This window comes from Salmo salar, chromosome ssa22 (assembly GCF_905237065.1).
Source record: "Salmo salar chromosome ssa22, Ssal_v3.1, whole genome shotgun sequence".
Classification (NCBI taxonomy): Eukaryota; Metazoa; Chordata; class Actinopteri; order Salmoniformes; family Salmonidae; genus Salmo; species Salmo salar.
This window is the reverse complement of record NC_059463.1, coordinates 35,466,329-35,482,019: the sequence shown is the minus strand read 5'-3', so window position 1 is coordinate 35,482,019 and position 15,691 is coordinate 35,466,329. Positions and strand designations below refer to the sequence as shown.

Sequence of the window (15,691 nt, the reverse complement as noted above, 5' to 3'; positions counted from 1 at the left end):
GTACCGGCACCCTCCTGTATATATATATTTTTTTTTTTACTGCTCCTCTTTAATTACTTGTTACTTTTATCTCTTATTCATATTTTTTGAAACTGCACTGTCGGTTAGGGTCTCGTAAGTAAGCATTTCACTGTAAGGTTGTATTCGGCGCATGTGACTAATAAAATTTGATTTGAAACATATGTCTGTCAAATGACATACAGTTGGCAAAAAAAAAAACTATCCATACTTGTGCAGAAATGTAGCTATAGCACATATAAAGACACATGACTTGTTTTCCTTGTACAGTGCTTGTTGTTGTGCAGCACATCAGAGGACTTCATCAGGGAGAAAACCATTCACAGAAGATACAGCTGAAAGAGCTCCAAATAACATGGGGGGTTGCTAGGTAACTGCAACCAACTCAGTTCTGGCAGCCAATGAGGGGTTGAATGTCAAGTAATTAAAGAAAAGAGAGAAAAAATAAATAAGGGGAGGACTTTGAGATAGGCCTCAAACTACTGAAACTACCCAAACTAATCTACAGAAGAGAGTTCCACATAAGTTTTATCAAACTAATCAATAAATACATTACGTATTTTTTCCATTGCAGACAGTGTAGGAATCTAACATATGGGCTTCCTTATATGCCAAGTTTTATGAAGAGTGGTGTGTTTTGTGGAAGTTAGGAGGCGAGTTCTAACCTGTTTGATGAAGGACAGAGAGATAAGGTCCCAGGACACAATGCCATGGTCCATCAGCTCCAGGAAGGCTGTGAGAGTGAAGGCCAGCATCTCCCCAAAGCTGAGGAGAGAGCAGACTAGAGTCAGAGGACAACACTCTATATATATACACTGAGTGTAAAAATAAATAAATAGGGCCATATTCACAAAAAAGCCATACGACAACTCTTCCTATGCGCCACCACCAACTACAGCCACAAACAGCATGCTATCAGTATGGGCCAATAAGTGTTAACCCACAGTAACCATCTCCAGAGAGGCGCCGAAGACGTGGATGTCGATTATGGCAGCCCCCCACACCTCTCTGATTCTCAGGGGTTGGGTTAAATGTGGAAGACACATTTCAGTTGAATGCATTCAGTTGTACAACTGAATAGGTATATTTCTAGAAGCCAGTAGAAGTACCTTTAGACCAGGGGTCTCAATCTAATTCTGCCCTGGGGGCACATAAAGAAATTGGCTTGTGGGCTGACTCTGGCCTGAGCAACGCCAGTTTGAGACCCCTGCTTTAGACAATAGACCCATGGATTGTCTGTCTGTATGAGACTCACTGGGTGCCACTCTCCACCAGGCGCGCCAGGGTCCCAATGCCCTCCATGCTGATGAACTCAGTGGCGAAGGTGGGATCAGCTGACAGCTTGGCCAGCTCCTTCAGGGCCTCCAGACGGGTGTCTATGCCGTGGGACTGGATCCTGTCCAGGAGCTGCCGCGCTGCACGGGCCTATTGGGAGGGGTCAGGCATATGTTTTTACCTGGTTTACCTCAATGGTTACATTAGCTTGATACATGTAGGCAGCAACCGTTGCTGAGAAATCTATAACTTAGCAATAGAGTTTATCTAATGCAGCAACCATTTTTGTGAACTGTAATGCCGTCATTAAATAGAATTAATAAAATATACCTAAGAAATACTGGTCATTTATTTGGGGGGGGAATTAAATAACTGCATGTACAAAAAGAGAAAATGTCTCACAGGAGATATGGCTAATCGAAGGATGGTTCCATTCTTGATTTCACTACGGCTCTGGAAAGAAAGAAAATGGTTTACAGTGCTACAACCACAGCACTTCTCTAGTCATTGGTAATATGACATAGTAATAGTAACATACTAAGGAACCATGTAGTGTACTGTGAAGAATTGTAAACAGCACTTTATTCTGCCAAGGCGCTGAGGCTCACCTGCTCTGTAATGTAGAGCTGAGGACCGTCAGCATAACGTAGGGCAAACTGCTCCGAGCCAGACAGAGACCAGCTGTGGACACACACACAAAATCTATTGAAAAGTAGGTGACCAAATTCACAAATTTTCCACTTAATACCAGAGCGCACTGACCTCCCTAAACATGAGGCAGACAGAAGCTAAACCCACACATTTCTCAATAAGACCTATTACTATAATGACGTTTGTTTGTTTTTCCACCCTACAGAAAATACATACCATGTGCATAAGGTTAACAAAAGTGATTATCGGAGCCTCCAGCATTTCTATTTGCCAGAAGATCAGATGGAGAACATTGTACAAGGAGATATTCAGTGGGCGTTAAGTGTTAGAAAAAAATCTAATGCATTCAGATGTGAGAGGGAGGAAGCAGAGAAGAGAGAAAGTAGGGAGTAGGCAAAAATCTCAGTATTCATGATGGACAGACAAGGTGGATCAGGAGACAAAGGAAATGGAAAGACAATGAGAGGAGGCACTCGGAGAGAACGAGTCAGAAAGAGAAAGCAATATATTAACATTCAGACAAATAGGGAGAAAGAGTGAAAGAAATCAAAATGTTTATGAAAGCATAAAAACACATTGTGAGCTGAAGTCTGGCCCCTATCTGTGAGCCACTACACCTACTTTATTAGTGGAAGAACAACAGCTTTCAGGAACTGACAAGAGACAGAGGACGATGAGAGGTGGATGGAACAGAGAGAGGGAGGGAGAATGGATGAATATAACCCTAACTCCATTAGCCAGATATCAACTTAGCAAAACAAATTTAACCCCTAAGCACACGGTTCCACTTACTTAGACTGGGTCTGGCCTAAAAGCAGATTAAGGTCACTTTGGATGCATCCCAAATGGCACCCAATTCCATAGATATTTAGGGAATAGGGTGCCATTTGGGACATAGTCCTTGTGTGGCATACTTTGGACTTAGTGAGTGAAGCCTGAGTATTGGCTAAAGGTTGTGTCTGTTTATTGGCAGTGGTATATGAGTAAGCTCTGAAAGGGTAGAGTACCAGAGCATTTATGTGTATCTGGGGATTACGCTGAAATGTCTGGTATTTTATTGAATATCTGCATCTAATGCAAAATCATTCTGAACGTGTACGATAGCTTAGCATAGTGAATCAGTATAGCGTCACTAGAATCAATTGGTATGATGGAGCAAGAATGTAGAAGGCATTCAAAATGGGATTTGTTATTGTGTGCAGAACCTTCAGCAGTATGCCAATAGGTAGTTAGTTACTCCAAACTGTTCCATTTCTACACAGGATAATATAATACACAGTACCAGTCAAAGTTGACACACCTACTCATTCAAGGGTTTTTCTTGAATTTTACTATTTTCTACTTTGTAGAATAATAGTGAAGACATCAAAACTATGAAATAACACATATGGAATCATGTAGTAACCAAAAAAGTGTTAAACAAATATTCTTCAGAGTAGCCACACATTGCCTTGATGACAGCTTTTCACACTCTTAGCATTCTCTCAACCAGCTCCATGAGGTAGGCACCTGGAATGCATTTAAATTAACAGGTGTGCCTTCTTAAAAGTTAATTTGTGTAATTTCTTTCCTTCTTAATGCGTTTCAGCCAATCAGTTGTGTTGTGACAAGGTAGGGGTGGTTTATAGAAGATAGCCCTATTTGGTAAAAGACCAAGCTCATTTTATGTCAAGAACAGCTCAAATAAGCAAAGAGAAATGACAGTCCATCGTTACTTTAAGACATGAAGATCAGTCAATGCGGAACATTTCAAGAACTTTGAAAGTTTCTTCAAGAGCAGTCGCAAAAACCATCAAGCGCTATGATGAAACTGGCTCTCATGAGAACCGCCACAGGAAAGGAAAACCCAGAGTTAACTCTGCTGCAGGGGATAAGTTCATTAGAGTTACCAGCCTCAGAAATTGCAGCCCAAATAAATGCTTCACAGAGTTCAAGTAACAGACACATCTCAACATCAACTGTTCAGGGGAGACTGAGTGAATCTGGGCTTCATGATCGAATCGCTGCAATGAAACCACTACCGGAGGACACCAATAAGATAAAGAGACTTGTGTGGGCCAAGAAACACGAGCAATGGACATTAGACCAGTGTAAATCTGTCCTTTGGTCTGATGAGTCCAAATTTGAGATTTTTGGTTCCAACTGTCGTGTCTTTGTGAGATGCAGAGTAGGTGAACGGATGATCTCTGCATGTGTGGTTCCCACCGTGAAGCATGGAGGAGGTGGTGTGATGGTGCTTTGCTGGTGACAATGTCAGTGATTTATTTAGAATTCAAGGCACACTTAACCAGCATGGATACCACAGCATTCTGCAGCAATACGCCATTCCATCTGGTTTGCGCTTAGTGGGACTATCATTTGGTTTTGAACAGGACAATTACCCAACACACCTCCAGGCTGTGTAAGGGCTATTTGACCAAGAAGGAGAGTGACGGAGTGCTGCATCAGATGACCTGGCCTCCACAATTACCCGACCTCAACACAATTGAGATGATTTGGGATGAGTTAGACTACAGAGTGAAGGAAAAGCAGCCAACAAGTGCTCAGCATGTGTGGGAACTCCTTCAAGACTGTTGGAAAAGCATTCCAGGTGAAGCTGGTTGAGAGAATGCCAAGAGTGTGCAAAGCTGTCATCAAGGCAAAGGGTGGCTACTTTGAAGAATCTAAAATCTAAAATATATTTTGATTAGTTTAATAGTTTTTTGGTTACTACATAATTCCATATGTGTTATTTCATAGGTTTCATGTCTTCAGTATTATTCTACAATGTAGAAATATAAAAAATAAAGGAAAATCCTGGAATGAGTAGGTGTGTACAAACTTTTGACTAGTACTGTATATCCAGTGCCATGTGAAAGTATTTACACACTTTGACATTTTGTTGTGTTACAGCCTGAATTTAAAATTGATTAAAATTAGATTTTGTGTCACTGGCTTACACACAATAGCCCGTAATGTCAAAGTGGAATTATGTTTTTAGACAATTTTACAAATTAATTAAAAATTAAAAGTATTCAACCCCTTTGTTGTGGCAAGCCTAAATAAGTTCAGGAGTACAAATTTGATTAAAAAGTCACAATAAGTGGCACGGACTCACTCTGTGTGCAATAATAGTGTTTAACATGATTTCTGAATGACTGCCTCATCTCTGTACCCCACACATACAATTATCTGTAAGGTCCCTCAGTCGAGCAGTGAATTTCAAACAGATTCAACCAAAGACCAGGGAGGTTTTCCAATGCCTTGCAAAAAAAGGCACCTATTGGTAGATGGGTAAAAAAAGCAGATATTGACTACCCCTTTGAGCATAGTGAAGTTATTAATTACACTTTGGATGGTGTATCAATACACCCAGTCACTACAAACATACAGGCATCCATCCTAACTCAGTTGCCAGAGAGGAAGGAAACCACTCAAGGTTTTCACCATGAGGCCAATGGTGACTTTAAAACATTACAGAGTTTAATGGCTATGATAGGAGAAAACTGAGGATGGATCAACAACATTGTACTTACTCCACAATACCACCCTAAATGACAGAGTGAAAAGGAGGAAGCCTGTACAGAATAAAAATATTCCAAAATGTACATCATCTTTGCAATAAAGCACTAAAATAAAACTGCAAAAAAATTATAATAATAGGCAAAGAAATTAACTTTATGTCCTGAATACAATACATTATGTTCGGGGCAAATCCAACACAACACATCACTGAGTACCACTCTCATATTTTCAAGCATGGTGGTGGCTGCATCATGTTATGGGTATGCTTGTCATCGGCATGGACTAGGGAGTTTTCATGATAAAAAGAAATGGAACAGAGCTAAGCTATGCACAGGCAAAATCCTAGAGGAAAACCTGGTTCAGTCTGCTTTTCAACAGACACTGGGAGACAAATTCACCTTCAAGCAAGACAATAACCTAAAACATATGGCCAAATATACACTGGAGTGGTTTACCAAGACAACATTGCATGTTCATGAGTAGCCTAGTTACAGTTTTGACTTAAATTAGCTTTAAAATCTATGGCAAGACTTGAAAATGGCTGTCTAGCAATGATCAACAACCAACTTTACAGAGCTTGAAGAATTATTTTAAGAATATGTGCAAATATTGTACAATCCAGGTATGCAAAGCTTATAGAGACTTATCCAGAAAGACTCAAAGCTGTAATCACTGCCAAAGGTGATTCTAACATGTATTGACTCAGGGGTGTAAATACTTCTGTTTTAATTTTCAATAAATTTGAAAACATTTTCTAAAAACATGTTTTCACTTTGTCATTATGGGGTATTGTGTGTAGATGGATTCAGGCTGTAACAACTACATGTGGAATAAGTCAAGGGGTATGAATACTTTCTGAAGGTACTGTTTTTCATTGGCTATGGCTAGAAATGCTGCAGATGTCATTTGGTTAGCTAGCAAGAAATGTGAATTGCTTTTCTAGCTAGCTGTGGATAGCATACTGTATCTCTTAGTTGTCAATCAAATGTATTTGGCGTCGATCAAATGGGCGGGCAGGCAAGTTCCCATTCAGTTGTGAAAACATGGGTTGGGACAAGCATGCATTGGCAGGCAAACTGCAGAAGGACGAGCAGGCTACTATTCCCCATCGTTTATCGGCCAACTAGCTGAAAACGTTTGAGAGGGTTTATCTAATGTTTCCTCGTTAGATTTTAGTTTAGCATTAGTTGTTGATCTTGTTGATGTGCACTGGAAACTGAGGGAGAGATAGCCTACCTTTTCATGGTTGTTTGATCAACAGGTTTGTGAAGTTCCCAAATGTAAGAGGACTCCCGTGGTATTTACATATTTGCAGAAATCCATTCAGGTGTATTTTGTGGCTTTTGGCGAGTGCTTTCTAATGATCTAAAGTCATGCTGTTGCTACTGCCTGTAAACACACAATCCAGTTCAATGTGAATGATGGCAGACCGTATGGCAAATGGGTTATTTGCATATAGGCCTACTGTGTCTCTGATTGGCTATGTCGCATCGGTCTGTGTAGATTCTGGTCCTGGACAGGACAGATGTTTTTATTAGGTTTTATGACCGCAGTGTATTAATTGTCCAAACACACCGCCACTTTCCCACTCTATGTAGCTATAACATTTTCACAAATGCCTTACTATATGTAATTCCCAAACATTTTATGAATTTATGACATGAAAATGACCATATCTAAGTGCTCGCTATCTAAGTGTGACAAAAATGTGTCATATTCTTCCTGGGGATATGAATGATATGAACAGATTTTAAATAAGATTTAATTTTGCTAAAATTCTGTCAGTTCCATTTTAATGATATAATGCACAATTATATAATAATAATAATTCTGGCATTGTAATGAAGAACATGTGTGATCCAGTCCATGTGTAATGGCTCATACTAACGTTTCTCTGCGTGTTGTTATTATGGACCTGCTATACATCTGGCTCCCGCTGAGTCCGTCTAGCTAGCATTAGTCTTACGTAAGTGAGCGCAGGGTGTGTGTGTGTGTGTGTGTGTGTGTGTGTGTGTGTGTGTGTGTGTTCATATCACACACACATACATACACATATATCAGTCGTAAACATTGTTCCGCCATTAGCTTCAGCGAGAGCAGAAACAGCTGGGTGTGGAGCTGGTGCTTACCCATCACACACCTCCCGTATGATAGACGACAGGGGCTTCTTCTGCAAAACACACAACAGACAGACGACAGACAGACGACAGACAGACAGACGACAGACAGACAGACGACAGACAACAAAAAAAAACTGTCAAACTGCACTGCCACTGGAATCACAGGAAAGTTGCTGATTGGTCAGAAAATACCCTTTTATAACTTTAACAATGGTTCTCACTCCTTGCTTTGCTTGGCTTTCATCAGAGGAAAATAAACGTTGATGGATTTGTTGGTGGGTAGATGCTGTTGAAATTGTGTTGGACAAAATCAAATCCACTGTATTGTGTTGCCAGCAAAATACAGAGAAATAAGATATGTGCTAGAGCTAGACTCACCAACAAAATCTCAGTGATGTACTTTATGCTTGTCTGAGCAGAAAAAAAACATACTGTAGCTTTCTTTTCCCTTCAATTATTTAATGTGGAGTCTCTTGAGTTTAAAGTATCTGGCACAAGGAAAACAGACTTCTATAAAAAGTTTGGTTGAGAAGACAGAGTGGAGGATTGATGCTGTTAAAGACAAACCAGACCAACAGAAACATCAGCACTGCACAGCACCTGGCCGTCCTGTCGCCTCAGACCACAGAGGCTGTCATTTTCTGTTCATTTCTCTAGGATTCTACATGTTGAATCGCCAACGTTCGTCGATACCCAGCAGGCGATCTACTGCGCACGGCCGATGTTCATGTTGGTCTGTCTTGTCGTTGAGTGGTGTTTTTAGACTGGACACTGACCTGGTCAATCTCCATGAGCTGGGCGTTGGCACCAGGCCACTCGATGGCCACCTTGACGATGTCAGAGGGGGGAGGCATGGCTGCTGTCTTCTCACACACCACTAGAGGACAGACATCACAGAGAAGAAGAAACAGCACCTTATTACTGTTACATTATTAGATATGATCCCACTTCTGCTACCATGTTACATTATTAGATATGATCCCACTTCTGCCACCATGTTACATTATTAGATATGATCCCACTTCTGCTACCATGTTACATTATTAGATATGATCCCACTTCTGCCACCATGTTACATTATTAGATATGATCCCACTTCTGCCACCATGTTACATTATTAGATATGATCCCACTTCTGCCACCATGTTACATTATTAGATATGATCCCACTTCTGCCACCATGTTACATTATTAGATATGATCCCACTTCTGCCACCATGTTACATTATTAGATATGATCCCACTTCTGCCACCATGTTACATTATTAGATATGATCCCACTTCTGCCACCATGTTACATTATTAGATATGATCCCACTTCTGCCACCATGTTACATTATTAGATATGATCCCACTTCTGCTACCATGTTACATTATTAGATATGATCCCACTTCTGCCACCATGTTACATTATTAGATATGATCCCACTTCTGCTACCATGTTACATTATTAGATATGATCCCACTTCTTCCACCATGTTACATTATTAGATATGATCCCACTTCTGCTACCATGTTACATTATTAGATATGATCCCACTTCTGCCACCATGTTACATTATTAGATATGATCCCACTTCTGCCACCATGTTACATTATTAGATATGATCCCACTTCTGCCACCATGTTACATTATTAGATATGATCCCACTTCTGCCACCATGTTACATTATTAGATATGATCCCACTTCTGCCACCATGTTACATTATTAGATATGATCCCACTTCTGCTACCATGTTACATTATTAGATATGATCCCACTTCTGCCACCATGTTACATTATTAGATATGATCCCACTTCTGCTACCATGTTACATTATTAGATATGATCCCACTTCTGCCACCATGTTACATTATTAGATATGATCCCACTTCTGCCACCATGTTACATTATTAGATATTTCACCATGACCACATTATGTTGGCATTAACGTTTCACAGCAATTTTTTTACTTCATAGTTAAATCACTCATTCTGTTGTCCCAAATGTGGCTTAAAACACCAGTTCATGGTATCAAAATGGTTCCTTACTAGTGGCACAAGGTCAGACGAATACCCTTCTCTTCATTGCCAAACAACAGCATCCATTCAATTTGGTCTCATTACAGTCCAGTTTGTCCTTCCCCACATGACAATACAAGGCTTTTATGAGAGTGAGCTAAGGTAGAAAGATGGGACCAGGACCGCTTTTATGGCTGTAGTGGCTTGACGTAGCATCTATCAGTGTAATTAAATCCTCAGATGTAATACCTGAAGTAGCTAGTAGCTACACACTTTGTTTGCCCTTTAGCTAAGAGCCATTTTAACAGCCTGATGTATGGTGGTCTGGGCCATCAACGAGGAGACAAGGGCTTTTATGTGGACGTCCTCTAAATATCAGTGGCCAGGGGTTTTTAACATCAAAGCCCTGGACCACCAAGTGGAAAACAGGCTGATATTATACATATGTAACCTGAACTTAACTTCAGCTGTGTCCCTGACAGAAATAGTCTAGCACTAAAACCAGATGACCATTTGACAAAGAAAAACAATGTCTTGCTGTTTAAATACACAATGTTTTGTCTGTCTGTGTTTACTCCACTATACGGTCACATTCTCTGTTGTTGCCGACAGAAACATAGAAACATTTTCATTCATCAACATTGTATTCAGACGCCTACAGAACCTTTCGAGATTCTTTCTGCACATTTCTGTACAGAAGATGTGCATGCAGGCACACACATACACGCACGGTATCTGGGGTAGTTATAAACAGCAGGTTTCACATATCCACATCTCTGGCAGGCTCAGTCCTCCCACTCAGGAGTCCTAGCACCTGTAAGTGGGCTGGGTTGGTTTACCACAGCTCTCCAATCTACTGCAGATACAACAGAACCCTGATCTACTGCAGATACAACAGCACCACAGCTCTCCAATCTACTGCAGATACAACAGAACCCTGATCTACTGCAGATACAACAGCACCACAGCTCTCCAATCTACTGCAGATACAACAGCACCCTGATCTACTGCAGATACAACAGCCACACAGCTCCGAAATATACTGCAGATACAACAGAACCCTGATCTACTGCAGATGCAACAGCACCACAGCTCTCCAATATACTGCAGATACAACAGCACCCTGATCTACTGCAGATACAACAGCACCCTGATCTACTGCAGATACAACAGCACCCTGATCTACTGCAGATACAACAGCACCACAGCTCTCCAATCTACTGCAGATACAACAGCACCCTGATCTACTGCAGATACAACAGCACCACAGCTCTCCGATCTACTGCAGATACAACAGCACCCTGATCTACTGCAGATACAACAGAACCCTGATCTACTGCAGATACAACAGAACCCTGATCTACTGCAGATACAACAGAACCCTGATCTACTGCAGATACAACAGCACCCTGATCTACTGCAGATACAACAGCACCCTGATCTACTGCAGATACAACAGCACCCTGATCTACTGCAGATACAACAGCACCCTGATCTACTGCAGATACAACAGCACCCTGATCTACTGCAGATACAACAGCACCCTGATCTACTGCAGATACAACAGCACCCTGATCTACTGCAGATACAACAGCACCACAGAACTCAGGTTTACCCCTGCTAGCCTCCCTATTCTAAATCCACAGGGATTCTTTGCTCTGCGCTTGGCTGTCGTCAGGCAGTGCGATGACAGATGAGTGCGGATCAAAGGAGTAGAAATCAGTTCCATTTTACTGGGGAACCACACAACGCATAATCAAGCAGGGCTTTTCACTGCACGGTACAGATGTCGGCACTCTCCGAACCAACACTTTTTATTGAGTGTTGGGAGGTGGGAGGAGAGGAGGAGGTTCCAAAAACAGTTTTGTTTGGGAAATGTCTGTACACTGTCTTTTGCCAAATGCACAATGACTGGAAGGCATCCAAAGTCATCAGTGAACAACCCTTCTCCCAGAATTCCCTCTGTCTCTGGGGGCCCCACTCTGGCTGGGAAGCCTGTTGGTGGGTTGTCATGGCCGTGGCTAAAAGTGTCCCTATTTGTTTGGCTTGGTTCTCTTGCTGTTTTCTAGACACAGTTTTCAAGAGGGATATTTTCAAAGCAGACACAATCTCAGAGTAATTACTGGTTCTGTGAACTAATAAATTCAAGCACCAGTTTTATTATCGATTGATCCTACTGAAAAAATCCTGAACTGCAAATGCAGTTCAATTCATAAATCACAATCTGTGATTATTATTCTGCAGTAGTTGCCTAATGATCAACTGAAGTGGTCTGTGCAACACTTTTTTACTTTAAGGAAAATGGAATCCCATTCGTAACACCTCTAATAACAAGCTGGGTCCAATTCTATATTGCCTTTGAATAAAGTATTACCTCTGCTCTCATATCTGGCAATAATATCCATACATGAGGAGTCTCCCCTAGTTATGCAACTCAAGGGGATAGGAGAATTTTGCAAAATGAGAACAAGTCAAACCACAATCAGTGATGAGACTTGCCTTTGAGTGAAGAATGGGGCATTGTGCAACAAAGCCACTCCTAAACAGGCTGTGAAAAGTCCAAGCCTGGCCGGGGCAGGATAGCTCATCAACAGTGTACATTCAGAACTCTGACTCTACTACACAAAAAGCATATGCTAGTAGTCTATGCTCCACTGCTGCATAAAATTACACAAACGTTTTATAAGAACACATCAAAAGTGTTGGGGATTGTTTGAGGGTTTAATTCTTTAAAAAGTATTTTAATATTTTTTCATTTCAACTAACATCTTTTTGTTTCCATGCTGTCAGTGCATTTGATACAAACATCAACAACAACATGAAAACAGACACGTAATTAGGGCCAGGATGATACCAGTATCACAATAGGTTTTTCAATGGCAAAAATGAAAACAGCATGCAGACCAAACTCTTTGGTCCTTTACAAATCAGCTGTAGGCCTATGTCAAATATTGTGTGCTATAGCTTGGATAATACATGTGACTCTGGATGACAACATAATGATGTTTGTTTCCAACATTACGGATGTTTTCCTAAAAAAGTTAAATCCGCCTTGTGTTTTGTTTCCTTGACACGATACTAACGAGTATGGTGATACTGGTATCGTCCCGGGTCTACATGTAATGGATAAATTAAAGGTAGACTCAGCGAAAGGACGTTGCCACAAGCAGCAGTGCAGATTTTGAGATGAGCGAGATGCAAGACTTCGCTCTCACACAGTCACACACAGTACCTGCGCATGTGCATGGGCACCAAAACAGTGGAAAAGTTGAGCCTCGCACTTTAACGGTTTTAGTTTCTGCGGAAATCAACCCACTATGCTGTTTACTTTCTGCATCTATGTAATATCGCTGAGTCTACCTTTAACCTTGCTACACAGGAACTCCTGCCATGATATATCAACTGGGCCACAATGCTGCCATTGTCTGGGGGTATAAATGAGAGAAGTCCATTCCCAGTCTGAAATCACACCCTATTCCCTATGTAGTGCACTACTTATAACCAGGGCCTATAGGGTTCAGGTCAATAGTAGTGCACTATATAGGGAATAAGGTGTCATTTGGGACACAGATGTCCATTCCCAGTCCCAAGCCACTGACTGCAGCCTCCACAGAGGAACCTTCATGATGACAGTTTGAACAGCAGCACCAGTGGAGACCTGTACAAGTGCTACAGTTGCTGTCAGCTCCACTTTGTGAACAGATTTTTGATACCATGAACTGGCAAGAACGGTGTTCATTTTGTCAGTTCATGGAATAGCTCTACAAAAATTGTTAAATGAGGGTCTTTCAAATTCTTGAATCAAATGTAGCAAAAGTCAGACCGCTAGATGATAATTGAATTTGAAATGAGGGAAAGAATTAGGAGCCGAGTCAATATTCTACTGGTGAACAATAATGGCATGAAACACAAGTCCAGCATAGTGAGGACACCGTCTGAATATCAACTGTGAATTCCATTAGTTGACAGAGGGCCAAGTGCTACCGACCACAATTGTGGGAAAACCCACTAAGCCCCACTAAGAAACCAGAGTCCATGAAGGACAGGGCTAAGAGGTTGAAAGAGACAGTGTGTGTGTGTCTAGGTTGGGGGGGGGAAAATCAGACAGTCAGTACAAGTCAGGACCTATATGCCTGGGCAATTACGGAGAGAATTGAAAACAGATGCCCAGTAAGCCTGAGAGAGAGCCATTCTTAATTTAGCAGGATTTTCCCTCTCCCTATAACAAAGACTATGCAGTCTCAGGCTCAGCAGCCATCTTGTTCAACATGAATTCACAACAAAAACCCCCACTGCTGTTCCTTCCTAGAACAACTTTCCCCCACACAATTGAAGAGCAGTCTCAGCCTGGGCTCTTTTTTAATGCTAAAAGGCAAATCTCAACTCTGTGTTGCTAATCACTTAAAACCATTAAATGGGTACATTGTTTCTCTTCTCCTCTGATCCTGGGTCTTATCTTAATGAGATATGGCGACCGGACCTCACCTGTTGGAGCGTTGAGTGGGCACCTCACTCGCTCTCGCAGTCTCACAGTTCAGAACATGGCATCAGCTCCCCTGCAAAGTCAGACGGGCAAATAACCGTCAGAGGAACTGTAGTACAGTCAAATATTCACCCTCTGAGGTTTGTTGAGCACTCCTGTACATTTCTTCTTTGAGAAGTTGCCTTCAGTCTTTTCTTGATGTTAATAACCAATCAAATACTGACAACCTGCTTTCATACAGACTTTTAATCTAAAACTGCTTCAGTTACATATCAGATTGAAACCAATCTCAGAGAACGCTTTCAACTGATAGTTTGAGGTTATTTTATTAATTATTTTATAGACAGGGAGGGATTGTCTTGCATTTCATATTGATGTGGGAATGGAAAAACTGCAAGCTAAAATAAGAATTTCCAACGGCATCCTGGTTGAAAATAAGGGACAGTACTACTGCTTCGGAGCTCAGCTACTCGAGCAACCACTGACCTACCTAATCTGGGAAAGGTATGCGAGACTCCAAATAACTGATCCTAAAGACCCCATAGCCCGCCTACCTACCACTGCAATGCCTGAGTGACAATAGTACAGTAACGTCTTTCATCCTTTGTTTTCAGGACACAATCACATGCATGATCCTGGCTCTTGACATTCTATTATGACAGGTAGGTAGGTACCTGATCTAATAGGCTACTGTGTCACAAAATGTCTCCAGCTCGCAGGACAGATACTGAACCTTCTGTAGAATGATGGGGACAGAGTCTCCCTCTCAGATGTCACAACGCAGCTTGATACATTTGTAACAATGTTATTTATTGCTCTCCACCACCACTGTAGCAGCAACATTGTTACTCAAGACAGACTGAGCTGCAGCCAGGATGCATAGTGACAACATTGACTGTAACTTGCTTAATTGGAATGAGCTGGCTTTAAAAGGCATTCCTGCTGTCAACGCTATATTTTTAGAAACCATGGCCAGCATGGACAATTGTGAAATAGATATTAGTACCCATTTTATAAACCATGATATCACATACAGTGACCATTCGTAATTAGCTAGCTACGAAGGCAGTGGGCTGCAAATGAGCCGCATCGCGCAAACCATGTAATTCGTTACTAATTTGGGGCGAAACTCCGCGAGCCTGAATTAAATTGTAACCAGTAGTAAATTGAAAACGTTGAATTTAAGGACATTCATATTTACAAACTGGAATCCCCAACAATTGAATTACATGGAACATGTATTACATTTACAGAACGTATTCGTCTCAAGAGGGAATCACTACACTGAAGGGAAAAAAAGCCTTCACGCGATATTCCATCAGCGAGCGATTTGTTCCTTCGCAAACATCTTTCAGCAGGCTATTGCCGATGGGCTTATTGGTTTTCAGGCGCGCGAAAGTTACAATTTAACCACCAAATGATAATTTATCCTTATTGTTTATTTACTGATAGTAAATCGTTCGTTGTAACGGTATTTACTTACCCCATGGCTTGGACCTGAGCGCCGCTGTTTGATACTTTCACCAATGGAGCATCTGTGGTAAGACGATACATCACCACGCCTCATAGGCGGGACAAGGTCTGTGTCCATGGCGCTGCACAAGACTCGTCTTTTAAACACTTCGATTTTTAAAATCA

General features: G+C 41.3%; 1 protein-coding gene across 5 annotated transcripts in view; it reads right to left on the bottom strand.

The window, feature by feature from the left end:
- LOC106583331 (engulfment and cell motility protein 2) overlaps positions 1 to 15,657 on the bottom strand; it is a 32,389-nt gene extending 16,732 nt beyond the window's left edge. For 4 of the 5 annotated variants that reach the window (XM_014167394.2, XM_014167396.2, XM_014167395.2 and 1 more), the window contains exons 1-8: positions 15,537 to 15,657; positions 14,056 to 14,126; positions 8,345 to 8,445; positions 7,578 to 7,618; positions 1,902 to 1,974; positions 1,696 to 1,746; positions 1,274 to 1,443; positions 684 to 783 (exon numbers count right to left, since the gene is read on the bottom strand). In XM_014167394.2, the coding sequence (XP_014022869.1) occupies positions 684 to 783; positions 1,274 to 1,443; positions 1,696 to 1,746; positions 1,902 to 1,974; positions 7,578 to 7,618; positions 8,345 to 8,422 (513 nt within the window). In that variant the 5' untranslated portion in view covers positions 8,423 to 8,445; positions 14,056 to 14,126; positions 15,537 to 15,657. Of the gene's footprint in view, positions 1 to 683; positions 784 to 1,273; positions 1,444 to 1,695; positions 1,747 to 1,901; positions 1,975 to 6,684; positions 6,715 to 7,577; positions 7,619 to 8,344; positions 8,446 to 14,055; positions 14,127 to 15,536 lie in introns of those variants that run through there. The other variant, XM_014167398.2, reaches the window with a different exon arrangement.
- Positions 15,658 to 15,691: the final 34 nt, after the last annotated feature.